The sequence below is a fragment of the Babylonia areolata genome, chromosome 8, assembly GCF_041734735.1.
Source record: "Babylonia areolata isolate BAREFJ2019XMU chromosome 8, ASM4173473v1, whole genome shotgun sequence".
NCBI classification, from domain to species: Eukaryota; Metazoa; Mollusca; class Gastropoda; order Neogastropoda; family Buccinidae; genus Babylonia; species Babylonia areolata.
In genome coordinates, this window is record NC_134883.1 from 47,525,423 (window position 1) to 47,536,900 (window position 11,478).

The following is an 11,478-nucleotide window of genomic DNA, read 5'->3' on the forward strand; positions in this document are numbered from 1 at the left end:
CGTCATGCTGAAGGAACATGTGGAACAAGCAATGCTGCAGCCTACATGCTCTCTCTCTCTCTCTCTCTCTCTCTCTCTCTCTCTCTCTCTCCTGCTGGAGAGTATTTTGCCATATTCTCTCTCTGTCTGTCTCTCTCTCTCTGTCTGTCTCTCTCAAAACCGCAATGTACTGTCCGTGAACGAAGAAGTTGTTATTCTTCAAAATTAGACGCAGCTCAACTGAAGTGCTTGGGTTACAAATGATTTATATATATATATATATATTTTTTTTTTTTATCGAACATGTTTTTGATATAATCTTTTTAGGGAAATGTTGTGTCGCGTACATGAATCAATACACACGCGCTGAAACTTTCTTGGCTCTGAAATTGATATCATTTTATGCGACGTCTACTTAAAAAAAATGAATTTTAAAAAAAAGAAAGAAAAGAGAAAAGAATATTCCCTACTCATCAGTGGATATTCCCTTTTTGTGTTTGTGTGTTGATAAAAGCCCGGGCAGCTTGACCGAACACACACCCCTTTTCCACGATTGTAATTATATCCTACAATCCTTTCCTTTTAGGTACGTGTATAATGGCTCGTGTCACGCAAAGAACCACGTTTTCAAAGAACCACTTTCTCCAGATTCGTCCTCCTATTTCCCCAGCCCCAACACCCTCCCCACGTGACTGGCCCAACCCTCCCCACGTGACCCCACACCCTTCCCACGTGACCCCACGCCCTTCCCACGTGACCCCAACCATCCCAGTTCTCTTTCTGCGACTGCTGTGGATACAAACAAGGATTAACCCTTCGACTGCTGTGGATATGAGCAACACCGATGCTACTGTTTTCTGCGGTAAAAGCTAAGTGTAGTAAAATGAGTGCATTTCAGCTCTTTTATTGTTTGTAGCTTCGACACAATGCACGAAGAACTGAAGTCCGTTTGTTTGACATGAGTGATAATTATGCATAACTGACCGTTTTCAAGTGCTTCAGTTTGGTGTTGTTTGTGTATGAGCCAATGGCCTAAGTACAGTAAACCTTATGAAGTCCCCCTCCCCCGCCCTCCCATCTCTCTCTCCCCCCCCCCCTCTCTCTCTCTCTTCGTCTCTCTGAGTCTGCTTTGACTGAACTACCGGATTAGCATTATCTTCCTAATTTAGCAATGATCTACTTCACATTCTATCTAACACTAACACATACACACAAACACACACACACGCACGCACGTACTCACGCACACACACACACACACACACACACACACACACACACACACACACACACCCGTACACACACACACACACACACACACACACACACACACACACTGGCAAAGAAAGAAACAACGAAGAAGAACAGGAGCAAAGGTCAGTGTCCCACGACAATTGGCGGGTGTCGGTTTTTCTTTCCTGGTCCATCGGAAGAAGCGACGCTTCTGTTGGCTCCTGCCATTGAACTGTATTACATTGTACTGCACTGTATTGCATTGTGTTGTATTGTTCTGCACTGTATTGCATTGTGCTGCACAGTGTTCCATTGTATTGCATTGTCTTGTACTGTATTGTATTGCTTTGTACTGCACTGTATTGCATTGTGTTGTATTGTTCTGCACTGTATTGCATTGTACTGCACAGTGTTCCATTGTATTGCATTGTACTGCACAGTGTTCCATTGTATTACATTGTACTGCACTGTATTGCATTGTGTTATTGTTCTGCACTGTATTGCACTGTACTGCACTGTATTCCATTGTATTGTATTGTACTGTATTGCATTGTACTGCACTGTATTGCATTGTGCTGCACAGTGTTCCATTGTATTGCATTATATTGTACTGTATTGTATTGCTTTGTACTGCACTGTATTCCATTGTACTGTATTGTAGTGTACTGTATTGTAGTGTAGTGTATTGCATTGTACTGTATTGTAGTGTAGTGTATTGCATTGTACTGTATTGTATTGTATTGCATTGTACTGTATTGTAATGCATTGTACTGTAAGGTATTGTATTGCATTGTACTGTATTGCATTGTACTGTATTGTATTGCATTGTACTGTATTGTATTGTACTGTATTGTATTACATTGTGTTGCACTGTATTGCATTGTACTGCACTGTATTGCATTGTACTGTATTGTATTGCATTGTACTGTATTGTATTGCATTGTACTGCACTGTATTGCATTGTACTGTATTGTATTGCATTGTACTGCACGGTATTGCATTGTATTGTATTACTCTTTTGTCATAAAAGGATGTCTCTGTGTGAAATTCAGGCTGTTGTCCCCACGGAGAGCTCATTATTCTGTGTACTGTCAGTTTTCCTGTTTCACTTCCGCTCCCACCCGCCTCCACCCCCAAGAGTCAAAGGAAGAATAACTGAATGAATAGATTAAACAAACTATACCCCTCCTACCCCTCCCCTCCTCCCCCACAAACGCACACTACACATGCACACGCACACACACACGCACACAATGACGCGTGCGCGTGCGCGCACAAACACACACTCTTTCTCTCTGTCTGTGCAACACACGCGCGCGCGCTCGCACGGCGCAGTGATTGACAACACAATGTGTGGGTCGTAAAATCACAAATCACCCTCGCTAAGAAGTAGCGAAACGATGTTGGTTGAGATATACAGAACCAACTAAAGTCACTGCGTGATTTGCACTCGCTTGGAGGAAGGAAGTTTGTAAGGTAATAAAACCATGCAGTCACTCATACAGGTGACATTTCGCTAAAGTGTTGATTTTTCACAACATTTGGAATGTTACCGCTTAATCAAAACCACTCACCTGAGACTGTGGGCAGACAGAGAACTATCAAGACAGGTGACAGTTTCCAAAACAACTCCATTACAACAGGTACTGTTGCAGCTGCAGTGTCAGTGCTTGTAGGGGTGTGTGCCACTGGCTGCCGTTCCCCCTGGCTATGGCGACCGGAATCAAAACTTCCTTGACAAAGCAGGCATAAGGTCTTTTTAGTAAAGAAAACAGAATGCTTAACTGATAAAAACTTTTTGAATTATTCAGTCTCACTCCGGTACAGATTCAAAACGGCTGATTCATTACTATTCATGCGATTTTGGCAAGTCTATATCACGATAGCTGAAACATTACTATTCATGCAATCAGGGCAGTCTATATCACCTGACGATACATGCTGTGGTCTTTGGACAAACACGTTATAGCCCTCCTCTTTCCTTCACTTGGTTTTCCCTCCAGGTATTGAAATGAAACCTCAACGGCAGCTTTTCTCTCCGCTCACACACGTCTCCACTGTCTTTTGTGGACTGAAACCAGTGATCCGTGAATGCGGTGTGTATGGTGTCAGTGGTGTGTGGTGTGGGGTTACTGTTGTTGTTTTTTGTTGTTGTTGTTGTTGTTGGTGGTGGTGGTGGTGGTGGTGTGTGTGTGTGTGTGTGTGTGTGTGTGTGTGTGCGTGCGTGTGTGTGTCTGTGTGTGTGTCAGTGTGTGTGTGCGTGTGTGCTTGCGTGTGTGTGTGTGTGTGTGTGTGTGTGTGTGTGTGTGTGTGTGCGTGCGTTTGTTCGTTTGTTTAGTGTATGCTGTGTGTGTGTCAGTCAGTGTGTGTGCCGTCAGTGTGTGTCTGAAGGGAGGATATAGAAAATTCTGTGTGGGAAAAAAAAAGAAAAAAAGGGGGCAAGAGCACAACCCACCCCTAATCCCTGACAACAATGTCTTCAAGAAGGTATTTGAACGAGCAGGAATAACAAAAGACGGAATTCGTATGCCTATGCATGTGTTGAGTATGACAGCCACTAAACAGATCATATTTCCGCATGGACAAGACAGCGGGGGGCGCGAACCTGTTTTTTTTTTTTTAAATAAAAAGAAGAAGAAGAAGAAGAGGAAGAAGAAGAAGAAGAAGAAGAAGAAGAAACAACAACAAAAAACAAAGGTCGTTTTTTGGGAACATCCGGTTTGAGCTCCAGTTTTCATTCCACGAAGCCCCAAACAATGCGACGAAAACGTGACGACAGATCTCAATGCAGAGCGGGACATCAGGAAGTGCGCTCATTGTGAGCCTTCACTGACGCCACCACTATGACCTACAGTGGTTCACCAGAACGGGAATTTTACTTGGATCGATCCGGGCCTCAGTTTTCAACACTATTTTCCGAATCCGCCGTTGAACCAAATCTCTAGTGTCTGTGGCTAACCCAACTCAGGTTTTCCACACCTGCCGAACGACGTCGTCTGCTTGCGATAAAATAGGTCACAGCACATGCGCAGAGTATAAACTTGACAGCCAATCAAATGGAAGTCACAAACTGACGACATTCCTATCGCAAAGTTGATGCAGACGACTGATAAGTGTTGACAGTGTTTCGTAGCTGCATCAAGGGCCAGGAAATCACCTAGGTTTGCAAGCATTCTGTTGCAGAGCTTCGGATGTGTCGATATCGTCATTTGTTTGTGGTAGAGTTTACAATCTGTGATCCTACCTGTGCGAGCGACGAACTGGGTCCCACACCTTTCAAGTTCCAACCGAACTGTACAGGTAAATTCAAGGGAGGTAAATACATAGGTTAAGCAGTGGGGTTAACAAGCTACTGTTTTAGGCGTCTGCACTTTCTTTCCATTTCTGCGATTCCAAAACAATTTCATCAGGTCAACGATAAACCAGTAAAAAAAAAAAAAAAAAAGAAGAAGATTGATTACTTGGTTTCTAATTTAGCGTGTGTCAGCACGAATCAGCCGCGGTCTGCCAGTGTTCAGCAAACACCGAAACTGTGACTCACTTCCTGCTAACTTGTGCTTATTCGATAAGTGGCCAGTGCTGAGATGGTGAACGAGTTAGCCGACAGCAGTGTTCACAACACGGTTCATCTTCTCTTCACCATCCACTAGACTTGTTTGCTTTAAAAAAGAAAGAAAAAAAAGTGTGTGTGTGTGTGTGTGTGTGTGTGTGTGCTTGTTTTTTCTGTTCTTTTTTTGTGTGTGTGTGTGTGTGATTGTGTGTGTGTGTGCGTGTGTGTGTGTGTGTGTGTGTGTGTGTGAGAGAGAGAGAGAGAGAGAGAGAGAGAGAGAGAGAGAGAGAGAGAGAGAGAGAGAGATTTTGTAATCATATCAAACGACGGACACGCTTACCAGTCTGTTGACATGTTGGCTGAGTTAGCAGTTTGGGCCAGTTATCGGTTACACAATTAAAGCTAAAGTATTGTGTTTTTAAATTGAGATCACACGCCCCCCACCCCCACCACACCACCCTTTCTCTTCCTCTCTGTGTCTGTCTGTCTGTCTGTCTCTCTCTCCAGTCGAGAAAGTGAGAAAGTTTCGCTTAAACAAAGTGATGTGAAAAAGGAAGAGGAAACATCAGCGACCCCCAGCCTGAGGTCAACACATGGCACACGCCACAGGCAGAGCGCTGTCTGTGCTTCGGTCGCCTGTTCATTCATGGCCGCTCGGATCGATTGATGTGTAACACCGCGTTTCACAACTCAGTCCTGACTCGGCTAACCATCGTCACTACAGGTCCAGCAGTTGTGATTCAACTGCATTACACAACTCGATCAACTTTCTCTTGCGGTTAACGTTTTATTTCGATAATATTAGTGCAGCGTGTGCCTGAGAACGGATATGTCGACGCCAGTGAAGCGTCACGAGAATCGCACTGTTAGTGCACCTGTTTATCTCGGTCAGTCAGTGGGGTTTTCCGTCCCCGTGTTCCTTCTTGCCGGAGATTACGCCGTTGCAGCGGTGGTACTTAGTCTTGTTTAGGGACGTCAGTCTTCGCTGATAATCGGGTTGTTATCTCACTTCTGACCGCGGTGGTCCTTTGCACGGACGTCATTCGTTGTGATTCGACACAGCAGTCCATGGAAAAGTTCTGACAGCTAAGGTTGGGGGTGGAGGGTGGGGGGATGGGGGTGGGGTGGGGGTGGGGTTCGATAAAGTCGTTGATCGTTGCCAGGTCTGAATATTAAATTGTCTTCACCGTGATAAGTTCCTTGGAGAAGTGTTGAAATAAACCAGGTAGCTTTCTTTTAATAGTTTTTTCTTTCTTTTTGTAACGTCGAAATGCTGATAGCTTGGCGACACAGTAGCCAGGAAATTAACTGTCCGAGAATGACAATGCAAGAAATCCGCAGATGTATGTCACAATGCATGTCTAGCCCAAGGTGTCTTACGCTTATCAGATGATAATTCCTGACTTAAGCCTACTGCTGTATCAAGATACTGTAGAGTTGATAACAGCAAATTTTGTGGAACATACTTTAATCGGTAACAACGGTTTTTACTTACTTAATTCCATTTAGAAGTACGCTAACTGAACTCGACTACCTTAGAAATTATTTTTAATGTGTGTTTTACACAGGTATGGACCTAGCTAAAACCTCCGACAGCATCAGGTGATCGAACTTGTGACCACTGATAAAAAAAGAAACCTACCGACAGACTACAACATCAGCCACCAGTTCCACATGCCGGCAACATGACGACACATTTTCGGAAGCATTGCAAAGCTCCAAGGTCTGTGGCAGAAAACCAACAAAGTTGACATAGGCCACAAAGGCTACCAAGAAAGAAAGAAAAAAGTGGGGGACAAACAAACCGTCAGCATCCAACAAGCACCATGGCCCGAAGACACGAATGGGACGGCGAGATCGACAACCTACCGCCAGAGGCGCTGAGCTACAACATCAAAGAGATCCCTCGGCCAACCCTCAAGGAGATCGCCAATCTTCTGAACGCCGAGAGCGTGTCGGCGGGCAACTGGGAGTCCTTGGCAGAGAAGCTGGGCTTCACGCAGAACTCGGTGCTGGACACCCTCATGCAGCAGGCACGGGTCCAGAACACCTTCCCCGGGCTCCTCATGCTGCAAGAGTGGTCTCGGAGGGCAGGCAGTACCGCCCACGTGCTCCTGCACGCGCTGCGCGAGATCCAGCGTGAGGATGCCGTGAGGGTGCTGGTGGATAAGTTGTACGGTAAGGGGATGTGTTTGTGGTGTGTGTGTGTGTGTGTGTGTGTGTGTGTGTGTGTGTGTGTGAGTGTGTGGTAGTTTGTTGGAGTGTGTGTGTGTGTGTGTGTGGGGGGGGGGGGGGGGTTGGAGTGGAGTGTGATGGGGTGTGTTGGAGTGTGGATCTTTTGGCATTGCCCAATGTCTCCAACATAAAATGACTCACACATAAGAGTTTCATAATGGCACGTATGCTTAAAAAAAATATTTAAAAAAGGAAAGAAAAGAGTTAATGTTTGACCTACACATAAACCTACTGTGCTGGTCAAGTCTTGAGGGCCTTTCGTAGGTTTGTCTAAATCATTAAAAATGATATGAGCTAATTAAAGAAAATGAACATATAAGCAAACACAACGAATGATGCGTTCACACTACAATAAATTGCTCGAGCAAGAGAGAGAGAGACACAGAGAGAGAGACACAGAGAGAGAGAGCGGATGTGTTGTCACTGACGTGTAAAAATAGCTGTTGTGATCCGAACCATGGACAAGTTTCACAGCTGCTTGCGGATGTAGTTAGTGTTATATAAAAGTCCTCCTTGAGTATCAGGCATCGTGAGACTATGACGTTGTGCTGTGGGCGGTGATTGATACAGTGTCAGGTGTGGGTTGACAGGTAACAGTGCGCACAGTGAAGTCTGACGCTGGCATTTCTGTCTCTGGGCCTTTCTCCTCGGCCTCTTTTGCCTCAGAACGCTCAGAAAACGCAAAAGGAAATAGGTTAATGTTCAGAACTGATGGTAGGTATGCGCTCTAAATAATCCCTGTGGATCATGGAAGTTTGCATTCCGTAAAGTACGTATATTTTGTTAAGTCTCTGAAAATGCCTTGGGCGTTGATTTAATCAGGTTGTGAAACAAAGTTAACATAAACCGTGTAATTTTTGGACTAAAATAAAATTTGCTTTTTTTGCTCTCTTTAAAAAAAAATTTTTTTTAAACAACTGTATTACTTAAACGTGTTGAATTCGATCCAGAGTCCCCTTAACGAAGGTTTAGTATAACATCGGTACAATTATATGACAGCGTGAAATCCATGTATTTCACCCGCTTGCGATGTACACCTGACCTTGAACATGAATAAGACAGTGCTGTCACCTTGATGGAATTCGGTCTCTGGGCTGACCTTGGCCATACAATGTCACATCGGTCTGACAGCGATCAGTCACACACACACACACACACACACACACACACACACACACACACACACACACACACACACACACTCACACACACACACACACACACACACACACACACACACACACACACACACACACACACACACACACACACTTCTTCAACTTGTCATCGCAGTAAATAAAACTGAGTTCCAAACAACAAACATACGGTATTGAGGGACTGATTAAACGCCATATTATATCAGTACAAAATCACAAAGAGACTGTATTCAAGAACTGATAAATGTTAACATTTTTTGGAAAAAGTTATATATTTCAAACTGTTCACCCTCTCTATTTTAGATTTTGTACTCTATCTTTTCCACATTCTGTTCTCTCTGTCTGTCTGTCTGTCTGTCTGTCTCTCTCTCTCTCTCTTCCTTTCTTAGTCCCCTCCTCCTTGCCCCCACCCCCTCCCATTCCTCCCCGCCCCTCCCCTCCACCTCAACGGCCCCCCTTTTCATTCGGATATACAGAAATGTCGATTTATAATTCTAATTAATAATAACAATTATCATTATGATAGACATGATAATAATCCAAATGATGATAATAATATCATTTATTTTCAGTCTAATATCATCATCTTAGATGAACAGACTATAAAGAAATAAACAACGAACTGATTAAACGCCACATTATATCAGTACAAAATCCTCAGCTCGGTGTGTCACCACAGAGAACGAAGTTGAGCACTGAACGCGGGGGATGTATTGATCGGCGGTGCCACAAACTACTACGCATTATTTTAGGGATGGCGACATCTGTGGCAGCGGGGGTCCAGTCATCTGTGGCGTGGATCAGTTATCTGCCCTTGCCTGGTAGGCACCGCATTCACTGCACTAACATGGTGACTCATTCATTTTGCCTTGAAAAAATCTTCTTTTTTTTCTTCTTTTTTTTTTTCCTTCTGTCTTCGATTTGAACGTGTAATTATCGTATGGGTGTGGGGCCTGCCTATGCGGTGAGCGGAAAAATAATGAGTTTGCGTGCGCACTTTAAGAGAAACCAGTGTGTGTGTGTGTGTGTGTGTGTGTGTCTCTGTGTGTGTGTCTCCCCCCCCTCTCTCTCTTGTGGTGTCCATGATATGTGTCCCTTCCCTCTTTATTTTTGGTATTTTGTGTGTCTCAAATGTAATTTTATGTACCTCCTTTGCAAACAGGCCGGTGGCCTTGCAGGAAAAAAAAATCCCTTTTTCTCTCTCTCTCCCTCATCGATCTCTCTTTCTCTCATTCTCTGCCCCCCTCCCCCTCTCTCTCTCATACACATACTTTCACTCACTCACTGTCTCTCATTCTCTGTCCTCTCCTCTCTCTCTCTCTTTATCTGTTCCATCCTTTCCCTTCCTCCTCACTCTCTTCACCCAAGTAGTGAAAGTGAACTTAAGACTGATGACCCGAAAGACTTTGAACGTAAGGAATGACAAAGCGAATCAAGAACACCACTGCTTCTATTACTGCCTACTACTGCTACTACTACTGCTAGAGTTTGAATTCCTCGATGTTTAAGCTCACCAAGAGAAAGACAGAAAACCCGATGGATTGACAATATAGCAGAACGAACGGGAAACCCATCTGCACAAAGCCAGGCTTTGACACATTACAGACAGACCTGGATGAACCTGGTGAACAGTTATGTGCGACGCCCCAGTAACTCTTTATAGAGGTAAAAAAAAAGAAAGAAAGACAGGCACACAGACACCAAGACAGACAGACGCACAGGCGGACACAACAACAACAACAACAACTACAAACCGGAAAGGCAGCGAGAAAGTTGACGCGGAGCTGTCTAGTTGTGTAGTTTGTGAGAAATGTGTAATACTCGTACTGTCAGAGCCGCAGACAGTAAGATGAATGGTATGACGTGCATTCCTTGACGGCCTGAAGGAGCCTGATTAAAAATTACGTGTTGTTCAGTCAGGTGTTTTCTTCCCGTCTTTCTGTTTCATTTTGGGTTTCTTTCTTTCTTTCTTTCTCTCTTTCTGTTTTCCAGTCTCACTCTTTATATTCTGGGTTCTTTCTTTCTTTCTCTTGCATTATAGTTTCTTTCCTTCCTTTCTTTCCTTCTTTCATTCTGTATTCCTTTTCCATTCTGGTTTCCTAAACTCGTTCTTTCTTCCCTCCTTTCTTCCTCTTCCATCATCAAGTTTCTTTCCTTTCTGTTTTCCCCCCCATCCTTTTCTAATCTGTATGGTTTCTTTATTTCTTTCTTTTCCATTCTGGTTGCATTTAACCGACACCCCCACCCTTTCTCTGTGTGTCTCTCTTACGCGCTCTCTGTCATTTTCGTTCGTTCGTTCTGTCTGTCTGTGTGTCTCGGTCTCTCTCTGTCTCGCTCATTTTCTCTCTCTCTTGGGCTCAAAGTCATGATGGAAACGGGCCATATTTGGAATTTGGGCGCAATATGATTCTGAGCCTTATTGGAAATGGGCCCTAAAATAGTATCATGCTGAACCCAAACGGGACGACCCCGTTAATGATAATAATAGATATAATAAGAGTTTGTTTTGTTTTTGTTTTTTAAAAGAAAACAAAACAAACAGGAACACAAACTGCTCAGTGGCTGAAGAATGTTCGTTCGAAAAAGTCGTACAAGACAGCTGCTTTTTTCTTCTTCTTTTCTTTCTTCACGTATTCAGAACTTGTGAACCGAGGTTGGAGCATAAATATGTCAACCAGGAACACGCAGCGCTTTTCATGGAAAGCCAAACAGCCAAAACAGGGTGGAAGGGGAAAAAACTCCAGTCACGTTGGACCATGGTTGAGCGAAAGCCGACACCACCAGTTGTGTCTGATCGTGAATTTGCAAGGGAACTTATGAGGCAATATTTCAGAGAAAAGCCAGTTTATGTGAACTTCAGACACATCGTCTGCATTTTAAACCAAAGATCCAGTGAGTCACAGACGTCTTTATTCAACAATCGTGCTGGGAAAGTTTTAAGTAGATCTATTTGTAAGTTATTTTGGGGGGTCAACGTGGTAGAATCATGCTCTGGACTTCTGATTCAGTCTTCATCAATGGTCATTTGGAGGCCCCGCGCTTTGACTCCGAGTTTCCTGACACAGCTCGGGTGTGAATGGGTAGCTGACTATGGCAGGGGAAGACTGAAAAAGGGGCGGGAGGAGGGGGGGCCAAATCGAGGGGACTGGGCCTCTCCTTACTTCAAGTCACGTCTTGCCCTAGACACAGTGAATATGAATCCATTGGCCCCTTCCTGTGGCCGTGAAAGGTTATGGGGCCTCTAACGTTTAATCATTGAGAACAAAAAAATCACTTTGGCTGAGTGGGACAATCAGAATCTCCTTTGCAGACCCGGAACACATT

General features: G+C 44.1%; 2 protein-coding genes across 3 annotated transcripts in view; one reads left to right on the plus strand and one right to left on the minus strand.

Moving 5' to 3' along the window:
• The window catches only part of LOC143284887 (uncharacterized), a 27,614-nt gene extending 23,110 nt beyond the window's left edge, over positions 1-4,504 (minus strand). Inside the window, exons 1-2 of one of the 2 annotated variants that reach the window (XM_076592006.1) lie at positions 4,457-4,504; positions 2,787-2,945 (exon numbers count right to left, since the gene is read on the minus strand). In XM_076592006.1, coding sequence (XP_076448121.1) covers positions 2,787-2,847 — 61 coding nt within the window. In that variant the 5' untranslated portion in view covers positions 2,848-2,945; positions 4,457-4,504. Of the gene's footprint in view, positions 1-2,786; positions 2,946-3,140; positions 3,282-4,456 lie in introns of those variants that run through there. The other variant, XM_076592005.1, reaches the window with a different exon arrangement.
• LOC143284888 (uncharacterized) overlaps positions 3,998-11,478 on the plus strand; it is a 13,194-nt gene continuing 5,713 nt past the window's right edge. The window contains exons 1-2 of the mRNA XM_076592007.1: positions 3,998-4,512; positions 6,331-6,940. Of these exons, the coding sequence (XP_076448122.1) occupies positions 6,589-6,940 (352 nt within the window). The 5' untranslated portion in view covers positions 3,998-4,512; positions 6,331-6,588. The remainder of the gene's footprint in view (positions 4,513-6,330; positions 6,941-11,478) is intronic.